The sequence below is a fragment of the Silene latifolia genome, chromosome 6, assembly GCF_048544455.1.
Source record: "Silene latifolia isolate original U9 population chromosome 6, ASM4854445v1, whole genome shotgun sequence".
NCBI lineage: Eukaryota > Viridiplantae > Streptophyta > Magnoliopsida > Caryophyllales > Caryophyllaceae > Silene > Silene latifolia.
This window is the reverse complement of record NC_133531.1, coordinates 21,900,183-21,915,222: the sequence shown is the minus strand read 5'-3', so window position 1 is coordinate 21,915,222 and position 15,040 is coordinate 21,900,183. Positions and strand designations below refer to the sequence as shown.

The 15,040-nt window shown below is 38.0% G+C and overlaps 1 protein-coding gene across 1 annotated transcript; it reads left to right on the top strand.

The window, feature by feature from the left end:
• The first annotated feature begins 272 nt into the window (after positions 1–272).
• LOC141587743 (protein FAR1-RELATED SEQUENCE 5-like) lies at positions 273–7,858 on the top strand. The gene is made up of 3 exons (XM_074409212.1): positions 273–279; positions 6,515–7,367; positions 7,450–7,858. The coding sequence occupies exons 1-3, from the start codon at positions 273–275 to the stop codon at positions 7,856–7,858; spliced, it is 1,269 nt and encodes a 422-aa protein (XP_074265313.1).
• The last annotated feature ends 7,182 nt before the right edge of the window (positions 7,859–15,040 follow it).

The following is a 15,040-nucleotide window of genomic DNA, read 5'->3' as shown; positions in this document are numbered from 1 at the left end:
GTGATCTGCGACGGCGCTGTTTCTTCATGAGATCTGCCGTGGCGTCTACCACTTGGAGTGACTGCGACGGCGTCGAACCTCTTGGGGTGACCGCCGTGGCGTCTACTACTTGGGGTGACTGCGACGGCGCTGTTTCTTCATGAGATCGCTAGTGGCGTCTACCACTTGGGGTGACTAACGACGGCGCCTGTTTCTTCATGAGATCGCTGCTCTTGTCGGTATGACGTGAGCCGACATCTCGCTTATCGATAAAGATCGCCGCTCTTGTCGACATGACAGGTGAGTCGGCGTCTGCGCCTTTCTAGTGACTATGGGAAGAGTGAACATTTTGATGGAAGACTTGGATGATTTTTCATTTAGGTAAAAACATGCGTCGGGGTGCCCACAGCTGTTTTGGACACCTCCGCCGCTACATAGGTTATTCCCGAGATTACCAGCGTCCTAATGGCCTGTCGAAGGCACAACGTCCTAGTCAGCCGCTAGTTACATCCATGAGGTCGCACTCTTGTTGTAAGGACAGACCTTTCCCTTTCTCTGATTTCTTTGCCACTTTGAGGGATTGCATGTTGCATCCTCCGCGCTATCCGGACGTTGACCACCTCGTCTTTCTCGTCTTTGAGACGAGCTTATGCGCTTCCCCCCGGTCCGAGACATACATCAGCGTTAGGGCCCGGATGGACATCACTGCGTCAGCCTCGCTCAGGGTGACTCGGCCTATGAGAACGTTGTAGGCGGACGAGCCGTCGATGACCACGAACTCAGCTAGGACATTTTTAGCCGCATTCTTTTCGCCGAACGTTACCGGGAGTCTGATTGATCCCAGTGGTACCAAGCCGGCCCCAGAGAAGCTGTATAGTAGGTTGGTGCAGGGGCTCAAGTCCTTGACTTTCGTGCCGAGGCCGAGGAAGCACTCCAAACATGATGTTCGTGTACGCGCTGTGTCAATCGGCACCTCTTGACCAGGTGGTTGGATATGTCCAAGTGGACTACAAGTGGGTCGTTGTGAGGGGCGATGACTCCCTCGTAGTCCTTCTTCCCAATAGTCATGTCGGGGATGTTGGAAGCGGACCGCTGTTTTGGGCACAAAGTTGATGGCCCGATACACTCGTTCAGTGCCCGTTTGTGCCCATGAGCGGACCCACCGTTCTCGTTGCCCCGATGACAACATGGATCACTCCTATCCGTTCAAGACGGATTTCTTACCCGAGCCGTCGGCGTCGCGCTTTTGGCCTTTGGCAACGTATTGCCGAGGCTCCCCTTCCGGATCGGCTCTTCAATGGCATTCTTTAGGTGCCGACGGTCGTTGGTTAAATGGCGGTGTGGCCGTGGTACTCACAAAGATCGGCTCGTGTCACCGTCACTTTTTGGCTTGGGGGTCTTTCCCACTTCTGGCCCTCGCTTTTGCTCAGGGCAAAGACCTCGGCGGCTGATACGACGAGAGGGGTCTTATCACTATACCGCCTCTGGTGGTACGTTCCCGAACTCCACCCGGCGCCCGTCGAGTCCTGTCTCCTGGCAGGTTTGTCCGACCGTGACCTATTATTCTCACGGCGTCTTTCATCGGACCGTGACCCGTTGTTGTCACGGCGTCTCTCATCCGGGTTGTCCTCCCGGTGACTCTTCTTTTCTGAGTGCTCGGCCTCGCTGGGTCTACCCGGTCTTGTGATAGTCCTCTACCTTGATGGCCTGGTCGGCCATTTTTCTAGCGGCGTCCAAGTTCAGCCCTCCGCACTTGATGAGCTCATTTTTCAAGTCTCCCCTTGGGAGGCCCTTCATCAGCGCGAAGGCCGCCAATTCGGGATTAATTTCTCGAATCTGCTGGACCTTTCCGTCGAACCTCTTCACGTAGCTTCGTAGAGACTCGCCCCCCTCTTGTTTGATAGTTAGGAGGTCCGATGTCTCCACGGCCCTTCTCTTGTTGCAAGAGTACTGGGCTAGAAAGGCGTCTCTTAGGTCGGCGTAATAGTATACCGAGCCGTCGGGAAGCCCCTTGTACCAACTTTGAGCCATCCCATGCAAAGTTGTCGGGAAGACTCGGCACTGCACCTCATCGGGCTGTTCCCATACCGACATGTAAGACTCGAAAGCCTCGGCGTGGTCGGGCCGGATCACCGTCTCCCTTGTATGATAGAGGTGGTAACTTGAGCTTAGTTGGCACCGGACGTCTAGGACGTGGCGTTGATGGGTGTCTAACCGCGTATCGAACGACGCGCGGCGATCGGCTCCTCGCATTCCTAATCCGGCTCCTCTCCTCGTAGCGGGAAGGACTTCTTCTCCGACTCGGACTTCTTCTCCAACTTTGCTGAGTCGGACTCCTCTGGTTCCTCCGGGGTAAGCCTCGTTCGTGTTGCGGGGACGTCCCTCCCATGAGTGCGGGAGGGACTTAGGTCTACCACGCCCACTTTGGGCTCCCCGCGACTTGGCTGGGTCTCTGCTTCTCCCGTGTGCTCCGTTCAAGTTTCTCGAGTCACGTTTTGGGCCCCGGTCTCTGGGCGTTTTCCGCCGCTCTTGTCGGCGTGATGTGTGAGCAAAGGGCGTATTACTAATTAGGTCCAGGACCATTTTTAGTTTCGCTATGTCAACCACATGTCCCATGATGGTGACCTGGTTGGTCGGCGTGGCGTGTCCGGCGTTATGGGCATGCCGAACTCCGGTTGGATTACCCCGCCGGTGGAGGGCTGCACGACTCCAGAATTGTTGAAGGTGTCATCCTGGTGGAATGCGGTTTCGTCGGTCACGACCGCGTCTTGTTGTTTTGACATCTTCTTAGCTTTTTGGGTGGGTTTTTGTTTTTTTTTTTTGTTGGGAATGAATGTGACTAGCTTCTAGTGTCTTTTCCCATAGACGGCGCCAATTGTTCCGGGATGTAATTCCAGAGCAAGTATAGTTACCACCCTTGGCTTGTTGAATGATGTCTTGAGTTGTCTTCTCCTTTGGTCTCAATCGTTCCTCACGGCCTCTCCTGCAACAATGAACGAACTGAGGGCTTGGCTTTGTGCCAAGCGTACTCACTCCGACGCTCAAGTCAGTAAACTTAAGAGATAAGTTGTTACTTGGCTGAATGTGTATTGTAGAGAGGTAAGGAAGATATTACCAGATGAATAGTGTATTTAGGTTTAGTTGTGGATTAGTTGGGATCCTTTCCTCAATGAAGTTTGAGGAGTATTTATAGGCTTTCGCCTTTTGTCACGTAGTGGCCAAGTGGCCAAGTGGCTAGCAGGTGGAAAGACTGATCTACCCCTCGGCCGAGAGGCCTATGGCTGGCCGGCGGATCCTGTTGACTCGCCGCCGAGGGGTCTTGGATATGAGTACGCGGATATGTGTCCCGGCTGGCAGGTTACCATGCTGGGACCCAGGCTGATGGGCTGCATCGGCTAGATTGTCCAAGTCGTTGACTTGCTGTGGATATCTTTGACCTTGCTCAACCATGTTGACTTGGTCAGCGGTGCAGAATATGCCCCATCAAATGTATCTCATCAGATCCAAGGACTTGGCTCACAGACAACCACGGCTTAGTTGACTTATAGTTATAGCATCAGGGCATTGCTTAATTCCAACCAAAGAATTGATCTTTATCTGCATTAGAATACTGCGAATCAGTTGAAAACACAGCCTGGATTTAATGCCAAAGTTGATCTTCTTTGTTTCGGATGTCGAGTGAAAATTTTTGAGGAAATTGGTTGGAATTAAGCAATGCCCTGATGCTATAACTATGATTAATTATGTTATTGATACTGCTAAAAAAACTATAATTGAGGTAAGCGTAATTGGCGTATGTGTTAACGGTGCTACAAATATGAGTAAAGAGATGTGAAATAGTGTTGTTTGAACTTTGAATATATATATATATCTATATATATGTATATATGTATATATGTATATATATATATATATATATAGAATTAGGATCACATGAGTCCACCCTATTTTTTTGAGTCCCGTGAGTCCACTTATGTATCACACGCTCTACACAAAAATATCACGATTTTTTTTTATGAATAATTTTTTTTTTTTATGAATAATAATTTTTTTTTTTAGTCTAAGCTGTGATATTGTTTAGTATAATCTGTGATATTGTATCTAAGTATGTGAATCCAGTAAAGAGTATCACAAGTTATACAAAATAATATCACAGCTTACAATAAACAATATCATTGGTTTTACTAAACAATATCTCGGGTTATACTATACAATATCACACCACTGAACCTATGCTACGTTTTCTAAATGACTAAAAAACAAAGCTAAACTGAGATTACAATCCAAAATCCGACATATGGGAAGAAATCTTGAAGTATGACCTTTACATATCTTACTTAGGTTAAAGTAAAGTACGGAATAAAATTTAGGGGATCAAATGTCATCCACGACCATGTTGATTCTAGTGTTTTAAGAATTACTCGGCGTATTATAAAACTAATACGGAGTAACATTAATTCAATATAGCATAATATGTACCTGCATCGTGTAATCTGTAACAAAACTACAGCTTAACTTTGTTTGATGACTAATTTGAGTGGATTTAGTTTAGGCAAAATAATATGATGGAACACTTATACAATGCAAAAGGATGTGTGCAAGTGTGCAACTAACAAAACAACAAATTAACAAACAAACGGTCCAATCGTAGGGTGAATATGACGGTAAATACGTGTCTCCATACAATGCAGTCTCCAATGTTGGTGGCACCTTCTCTTGTTCTCCACATTTTCTATTACCTGCATTTCATCAATCTCCTCATTTTTCTGCACGTTTAGGTTTATGGGTTTGCTTTCATGATTTAGATCGACTGAGTTTTAAATATTTGATTCCTATCTTATTTCAGCATTTTCATATCCAATTTGTTTTATTTTGTTTTCCAATTATTTCCATAAGTTGATAAATTCGATAATGTTCGATCAAATTCGGTACTGCTAAACAACATACTTAAACAACTTATGAACTTTTATTCAATTCGTGATATTTTTGTATACAGCATGTGATACATAAGTGGACTCATGGGACTCAAAAATATAGGTGGACTCACCGGATCTTGCCTCTATATATATATATATATATATGTATATATATATATATATATATATGTATATATATATATATATATATATATATATATATATATATATATATGTATATATATATATGTATATATATATATATGTATATGTATATATATATATATGTATATGTATATATATATATATGTATATATATATATATATATATATATATATATATGTATATATATATATATATATATATATATATATATATATATATAGAATTAGGATCACATGAGTCTACCTTCAATTTTTGAGTCCATGAGTCTCACTTTTAGCCGTCGGATTATAGGCACCGATGGCTTTGAGATCTGCGCTATAGGAAGGGTAGGATTGTCTTTTCACACTTATTATATATACTCCCCCTCCCTTTCTGTCATGCTAATTCTTTTTCCCTCTTTCTTCTCTCTCTCTCTAAAATTCAGCCGTCTCTAATTTTTTCTTCAGCTCCTGATCGTCGATTTTTGTAATCAATTGCTTGAATTTTGCAATCAACCGCTTGAATTCTTCAGCTCTTCAACATCGCTTGAATTTTGCAATCAATCTAATCGAGTTTAATTTCTCCATCTATCCTACTACAATGTTAGGTATTTCTTCATGTACGATTCCTTTAATTTTTGTATTTTCGTTTTGTCTTTTGTCTCAATTCCTGAATTCTAGTCATCTTTTCTGAGTTTTTATTAACTGCTGTTTAATTGTAATCGGTTCTCCGTTTTAATTTATGTTTCAATCATCTCGTGTTACCCGATTTAGTGTTTTTTTTGTTTCAATATGTGAATTTCAGTCATCTTTTCTTAGTTTTATCAGCTTGATCATCTCATGCATATATTACTCATCACTATTACAATTATCGCTTTATTTCGTCTTCTCTTTTTGCGTACTGTTTTGCATTCAATTGTCAATGATTGTTTTGTTTATTGCATGCTTTATTCAGATTTACAATTTCAGTCATCTTTCCTTGTTTACATGTTAACAGTTCTAATATTACATGTTAACAATTCTCTGCCTAACCTTATTGTTGTCGTTTGACCTAATTTTGTTTACCTACTTCATTTAGTTTAGTATCACAACATATCTTCATTAGTATCACTCGTCCTCTTTACAGTATCCTAGTTTAAATTATAGTGATGTTATACTATATGTTTACCTAATTAGCATATCACACTTTGTTTTTGATAATATCGCATATCCTTCACAATAGTATCATACACTAGAATATCTAACAATACATGCTTGTGTAAATTAATATCTAACAATACATGCTTTACTGTAGTTACTTAATGTAAATCAGTATCATCCTGTATGCTTAATAGTATCACATGTTATCCTTAATAATATCACAGCCTGATTTACTCTAATTAACTTTTTCCTGCTAGAATTTGTTCCATCACCATGTTTTGAAGAGACTTCTTCTGCTTCTCTTGTACCTGCTTGTACTCCACAATGCATATAAGTTGATGATGTGCATGGTGGAAATCACCTTTCTTTGATTCTGACCCCTGGAGGTTCTGAGGTGTGGATACGGAATGTTGCCACTCAATTTACACCTAGAATAGGACAAAGTTTTGCTACCTTAGATGAGTGTATCCAATTTTATGAAACTTATGCGGACGCTTGCGGATTTGAACCAAGAAAGTCTTCAACTAAAAGGTTTCGTGGTAGTGGTGATATAAAGACAAAACTGATTGTCTGTAATAGAGAAGGGTTTGGGGATAGTCAGCCGAAAGTGTTACCCTCTAATGGTGAAGAGGAGAAAAGGATAAAACCATATGATCCTAAGAAGACCAAGATTACTAGGATTGGTTGTAAGGCCAAGATTTTATTCAGATTTGTCATCAAAGAAATTGACCAAGTTAAAGTCCTACTTTTTGTTGTTGATCAGTTTCATGCTGCCCATAATCACCTTCTTTGTCCACTAAAGTATAAAGAATTTCAGAACAAATCCAGACACCTTAATTTACATCAGAAACAAATAATCATTGACAATTGCAAGGTGAATATCGGCCCAACGACTACTTTCAGGTCTTATAAGGAGTATGTTGATGGTTATCAAAATGTGGGAGCTTGTTTGACCGACTTTAAAATTTTTGGTAGGGAAGTCAAGTGTTTTATCGGGCAGCGGGATGCTCAAATGTTCATAAATCAGCTTGAAGTGCTTTCTGAAACTAGGCCAGGGTTTTATTATGCATATGAGGTTGATGAGAATAAGTGTTTGGTTCGTGTTATTTGGGCTGACGCAGAGGCACGTCGAAACTACTCACTATATGGTGAGGTGGTGACATTTGACCCAACCTATTCAACCAATAGGTATGACATGAAATTCTGTCCTTTTATCGGTGTTGATCACCACAAGAAGTCGGTCACCTTTGTTTGCTTCACTTGTGGGTAGGGAGAACGACAAGAATTTCAATTGGGTTTTTCAGAAATTCTTAGAATGTATGGGTGGAAAAGAACCCAATTGTTTATTTACCGACCAATGCACGACAATGAAAATTGCAGTGCCTGCTGTTTTTAAGACTACTGCCCACCGTTATTGCATGTGGCACATCATGCAGAAATTACCTGAAAAGGTAGGCACGACAGTGACCAAAGAGATAGATTTTGTAAGCCGTATGAATTCTATTGTCTGGGATTCTGACCTAGAGCCTTTTGATTTTGAAGAAAAGTGGTCTGCATTGATCAAGGAGTTTCATCTGGAAGATAATGGATGGTTGACATATATGTTTAACAAGAGGCAACGTTGGATTCCGACTTATTATCGTGATATTCCTCTTGATTGTCTTCTCAGAACAACCTAACGTTCTGAGAGCATGAACAGCTTCTTCAGCGGTTTGATAATCCCCGCGGCACACTTGTGGAATTTTGGTTGCGCTTCCAGAGTGCTATGGATCAGCAAAGATACACCCAAAAGTCCCTTGATAGAGACAGTGATCTCTCTCTCTACCTGTAACCAAAACCATGCTTCATCTTGAGATTCATGCATCCACTGTGTACACACACGCACTCTTTTACGAATTCCAAAAGCAGTGTGTCTCTTCTTTGAATTCATGTAGTGCTGGAGATTCTTCAAGGGATTCCACTACAAGGTTTCTTGATGTTGAAGATGCAATATATTCATGTAAGATGTTTGAGAGGAAGGGATACATCTGATGCAATATATTCATGTAAGATGTTTGAGAGGAAGGGATACATCTGATGCAAAATATTCATGTAAGATGTTTGAGAGGAAGGGATACATCTGCAAACACATTATTTGGATTTTATCAGGTAAAGGGGTGAGGAAGATACCTGAACAATACCTTTTGAGTAGATGGACAAAGAACACCAAGAAGATGCCTCTTTATGATGTGCACGGGCAGTTGATCGGTGATTTTGATTCCTCAGATGTGAGTAAGCTGCAGATTTCAAATGTTTGGTCCGAGTTCTACTCAACGCTGTCTCTGATAAAATCTCTGTCTGAAAATCACGTAACTGAACTGACTGATTTACTGAAGGCATTTAGACAGAAATTCAAGCCCGACCCTGAAACAATGACAAAACAACAAGAGTTAGAGATGCTTCTTGGGGTTAAGTGTTCAGATGAGGTCCATATATTACCACCAGTTAAATCCAAAAACAAGGGTAGTGGCAAGAGGTTGACCTCTAAGAAACAAATGTCCATTGAAAAGGCACAAAAGCCGAAAAGGTTTAGCAATAATTGTAAACAAATGGCACATCATGATAAGCGCAACTGCCCTAACCCAGCTGCTGAGACATCTGAGCACTCGGGTGATGATAATGAATCTGATGTAAGTGATTTTGCTAACTACATTCATTATGATTGATTTCTTACTTACATTATTTCATTTTTTATTTCTGACTTGTTCTGTGTGTTTTTTGAGAAACAATATCACATGCACCTCTAAATAATATCATGTTGTATACGAAATAGTTTCACAAATATAAATGATTTATTATCATCCAATTTTGTCTTCTTGTGAAACAATATCACATGTACCTCTAAATAATATCATTAGTCATTGTATACAATATCACAGTTATTTACATGTACAACATACTGCTGAAATATTTTTTTGTGTTCTTTGTTTTGCTTTTTGCAGAACTTCTTCAGTTGCGGATGTTGATTGAGAGCTTGAGTATGTGCTGATGAAGTCTATATTACTCGCGTAGACAATTTTTTTTTTGTTGTTAACCAATACAATATCAAAGTAGGAACATTGTTTTTTGTTTTTTTATTCTTCATGGCCTCCTATTTTGTATTCTTTTTCGATTTTTTTGTAAAAACCTCAGTATTACTAAGATTTTGCCTTGTGAAGACTTGATTGTAAACAATATTACGTTTACTAAAGAACAATATCACTATTTCTTATAAATAGTATCAGAGTTACAGTACTTTTATGAAAGAAAATCTAATTGATTGTGTTTGTCCACCAATAGCGCAACAATTTAAAAAATAAGTATCACCCAAATAATATCAACCTGTCTCTATAACAATATCAAATCTCATAACGAAAATATCACATTATTGTGATATTGGGATTTAATCTCTCTAGAATTTTTTAAATTCTGTCACACAATATCATCATGTTTACACAACAATATCAAACTCTAAACAAAAAAATATCAAAGTAAAAAGGATATTTAAATCTCTATTCACTTTTATTGTATGTTGAGAAGCAATATCACACCAATCGAAGAAATATATCACATCACACTTGAGACAATATCACACATTTTTGTGATATTGGGATTTAATTTCTCTCTAGAATTTTTAAAATTCTGTAACACAATATCACCTTACTTACACAACAATATCAGACTCTAAACCAAAAATATCAACGAAAAAATGATACTTAAATCCCTATTTACTTTTATTGTATGTTGAGAAACAATATCACACCAATCAAAGAACAATATCACATCACACTTGAGACAATATCACACATTTTTGTGATAGTGGGAGTTAATTTCTCTCTAGAATTTTTAAAATTCTGTAACACAATATCACCTTACTTACACAACAATATCAGACTCTAAACCAAAAAATATCAACGAAAAAAGGATACTTAAATTCCTATTTACTTTTATTGTATGTTGAGAAACAATATCACACCAATCAAAGAACAATATCACATTACACTTGAGACAATATCACACATTGCCAATACTTATATCAGATCCAAAATGGTTAGTCATAACTACTTTTGCAAACTTTAGAATCAATATTCAAAATGTCTACCATTAGATTCATTGTCCTACCATCTTTACATCCATCTTTTTTTAATTACATCTTCGTGCCAGTAAATCTAATTCTAATACATCACCATTGTTACTTGTCTCAATTGCTTCCTCTACCAACACCTTTTCCCCTGCCTCGATTCTTAGGATTTGCAACAGTCTTGAATCTTTTGTATCTCTTTATAAGTGGTTCTCCATCATCTTCAACATCTTCTTGGCAATCATTGACCCTATAAACCAAATATGTTATAACTTATATAATTTTTTGTGTGCATTACCATTTTCTACCTTTTCCAAATAAAACCAAATAAAAGCCAACTAATGTAAAAGTCAGGTTATCGATTTTGTACCTTTTCGAAGAATGGGTATTTCTGTGTCAATGTTCTGTCTCCCACTACCATCGACCTTTCCTTTTGCAGTAACTTTTACATTTGTTATTACCTCCTCGACAATTGTTTCCTTCTCAACAGCTTTCTCCTTGCCCTTTCTGTTACCACACTTCTCTTTTGAAACATCAGTGTTTTTCCTCTTTTGTTTTAATGTCTTCAAGAGTTCCTCCTTGCCTGCTACAAACTCTTTAACCTTTTCCATCAAATCTGTCCTCTTCTGATTTAAATCAGCTAAAAGCAATGTCTGCCATTTCTGCGAGTAGTAGCGCCTATACACTTTCGCGGTCAAGTCGGCATCAAACAGCTGGCCCTCATACCGAATCATGTGCAACATTAAGAAGTTCCCAGATTCAGTATTGTTTATCTCCTTCTTCTGCCAATCAAAGGTGATGTTGGCAACATCAAACCCTATTATCTCTTCAGCTCTTTCGACCTTTTTCGCTTCTAGGTAGTCACTCATGTCATTAGCCTACAATGTTAAACAAAACCATTACTGATACTTGCACAAACAAATTTATTTTTTCAATGTTAATTTCAGAACTATCAATAAAACATACCACCAAATCTGCAATTTGGTGTGTCTCAGCTTCCTCCCAGTCATCGTACTCTGTATTGTCCAGTACTTCAACCGTCTCGGTTTTGAAATTTATACAGACACAAAAATAGTGTTCTTTCCATAACATTGGAATAAAAATGAGATCTGCTGCCAGGTTACAGGGAACCGTGTTCCTTGTAATAAATTCATCCCATGCTGCATAAATCTTGTCTTTATTCCTTTCTTTGTATTCAGTTCCTTCCACTATTGCGTCCTGTTGTGTGTATAAATGTTAAAAAGCCGTATTCGTTTTAAGAGTCAATACAATTTATTGAAAGTGTGAATATATATAAATCAAACTAAAACAAAAGCTTACCATGTGTTGAATTCCAAAAAACATTAAACTTGTATCACATTTATCTGTGTGCTCAATGTGATTCAGAATTAATGCCCAACATTCAATCACTTTGCTATTGACATGCACATTTGGAAGCAATGACAAAATATCCTCTCTGACAAGGTTTTGATTGTCACTGAAGCTGACAACAACCTCACTGTACCAATCATTAAGACAAATGGTTCATATAAAAAATGAAGAATATTACATACAATATCACTCCATACTAAATATAGTATCACATGCCTAATGAAAAAGTATCACAAAAACATAGTAGCAACTTAAGCTAGCAAAACCTAACTGTTTGTTTAAAAAAATGTATCACATTCAATAACACCCTACTCTAAATATAGTATCATAGCACAAATGAAAATGTATTAAAGATTTTAAAAAAAAACATACTCTAAGGAGAAACTGTGGTCATCCAATAGGCAGTAATCAATCACTTCTTTCCTCTTGGTCAACATCTTTGCAAACTGTGATTTTTTAGCCTTCATAAACTTTGAGACGACCTCCAATTTAGGATCTGCCAAACCACAGTTGTACGTGCTTTCTAGTCCATCTGATTTCCCCTTCCTTCTGCTGCCCACGACACTGGCAGAACCATCTTCTACCATATCTACATAAATATAGTCTATGTTATTCATTGCATATTGAGTATTAAAAATAAAAAAAAATTAGTAATGTACAAGATAGTGTTAACAAATGTAACCTTTTTTTTTTTGTTACGGGCGTCTGAACATTCTTTTTAGAACCTTTTGCTGTCTTGCTTTCTTTGTTTCCTTTTTGCCTTTCTTTCAGCAATTTAGGAAAGAGTGTACGTTTGATGGCATTAAGGTTTTCCGCCTTTCTCAGGACCTCACTCCTTTTTTTATTTATATCACTCAAGACGAGTGTAGCTGCAATCTCCGCCCTATATAACTCCCTCTTCTTCTCATTGTCCAGTTCAGAACTAAAACACTCACCAATGAAAAAAATCATGTGAAACATCATGAATACGCCACAGTCCAGGTTCAAGTCTTTCGTTAACCAAGCAAAGGTCACATTTACCAAATCGTAGTCCTTTACTTTTAGCCCTCTTTCATAACCTTTACTGTTGATGTATTCACCATAGGTACTACCCTGTACATGTTTATAGTAAACAACTAACTAATCTCGAACTTATCTAACAACATCATTATATCATTAGTTTTTATTTTAAATATAGTACTTACAGCAATATGAGCCAGGTGTACATGCTCTTTGTCTTCGAAATCATCATATTTTCTGTTGTCCAAGTAGAACATGATCTCCCTCTTGAAATCAATACAAACGCAGACATAATGCTCTTCATAAACCAAAGGTATGAATACCTATGATTTTCAGAAACAATATCACAATTGACAAGTAACAATATCATAAAATAGGTTAAATAATATTACATCTAAAATATGTAATTTAACTTTAACAATATCAACACTAACTACTAACAATATCACAAAGTATACAAAACAGGGTCACAACTAAAAGTAATTTAAATGTCTTACCATATCTGAATTCAAATTCAAAGGTTCGTCATAAACAGTTGACCACGTATCCCATGAGACGTATACATCTGCCTTAATTCTTGACAATTCATCAAAATCATCTTCATCTGCTTTCAAGAGTTTCTCTATATCACCCTGTTGTTCAAAAGGACAATTGATTAGTCTCAATGCCACATTTTGAAGTACTTTACTTAAATAATGATAAACAAAAAGTTTTTTTTTCCATACTGAGTGGGCAAGGCCGTGTACAGTGGTGCTTAATAAGTTTGGCCGTCCGTGATTATGTTATTTTATTATATTTTTCTTTAGAAAAAATGAAAATTAATAATATTTCTTCTTTTTTAAAAATTGTTGTTTTTTAAATATCTTTACGGGTAGTTTCATAATTTTAATTTTATTTTATTTTAATTTTAATTTTCTAAGGGAGGATAATTTTTCAAAGCATATTTGAAAAATGAAACAATTTCAAGTTGTTCTTTGCAAAAAAAAAATTATCTGTTCTGCTCAATTTTATATATTATTTTAAAATTCACCATACTTATACACACATGAACTCTATATAACTTACAAAGTTACAAGTATTAAAAAGCGAGAATAAACACAAAACCCGGGAAAATTCGGGTATCAACTAGCAATCCATCTGCTTTGCGTGAAACAGTAAGTGTTAAGGAGCTTATATGCTTTTCATTGATTATCTACAGTTTCCAATCGGACAACCCTAGTTCGATTTCCCCTGCGATTTCAGCCCAATTTTTTCCCCGATTCCATGCTCTCTTGCGTAATAATAATTCCGTAAGTTAATTCTACACTTTAATATTAGTTTTAAGTATTATTATTATAGTTTTAAAATTAGGGTTTGATTATTTTGGGCATTTCGAATAGGGGTTTGTCTTTGAGGATAGCTATGTTTATTTAATTAGTTGTATGTTTGGTTGAATTGAATCATATGAGCTACATAAGTGTTTTAGATATATTTGAGTTGGTTAATTTATAATTGAATTTGGTAGTTCGAATTGATGTTGGCTCGTGTGTTCATTAATTTGTGGAGTGTTTTCGGTTGGGATAGCTGAAGTGGTTTGTTAAACCTGGAATTTAATTAAGATTGTCGTTAATTTGGGTTGTGGTTTGATTGTGCACGTTTGTTCTCGGTTTATACTCAGTTCTGATTGTTCATAAATGGGTGGGGTTGTGAATATATGCTTGAATTGGTCTATGTTTATACTTGTTAACGTACTCTGCAAGTCTGCAATGTTAACTGAGTGTTTTTTTTTTGTGTTACAAGACAGTCTTTTAGCATTAATACATGGAGGATTTGATAAAAAATGCAATAGAACAACTAGAAGTGCTTGAAACACGACATCTTGAAAAATATGATTTTTTAAAAAACGAGCTTCGTTCTTTTTTTACTAAACTAGAATCTCAACACTTGCCGCCGCCGCCACCAACAAAGCGTTCTTCTTCATATACACCTACTCAAGGTATTATACTTTATAAAAAATGTATTAAAAGAAAAGAAACTAATTTTTATATGAGACTGTTTGGTTTGACGTGCAGAATCAACAAACGTGAAGAGGAAAAGCATGTAGTGGTTGATATGTGAAAGGGACTTCAGTACTTGAATGAAATCAAGGACTCTGTGGTTGCTGGTAATAAAATTTGGTGTTTTGGTCCGGAAACCACAGGGCCAAACATGGTGGTTGATATGTGTAAGGGACTTCAGTACTTGAATGAAATCAAGGACTCTGTGGTTGCTGGTTTCCAATGGGCTTCGAAAGAAGGTGCTTTGGCTGACGAAAACATGAGGGGTATCTGCTTTAAAGTATGTGATGTGGTTCTCCACGCTGATGTCATCCATCGTGGTGGAGGACAAGTGATTCCAACAGCAAGAAGGGTCA

Excerpts from the sequence above, each read along its gene's own strand:
- LOC141587743 (XM_074409212.1), top strand. Across the intron at positions 7,368-7,449 it reads CCAACCTATTCAACCAATAG|GGAGAACGACAAGAATTTCA; the intron begins GTATGACATGAA and ends ACTTGTGGGTAG.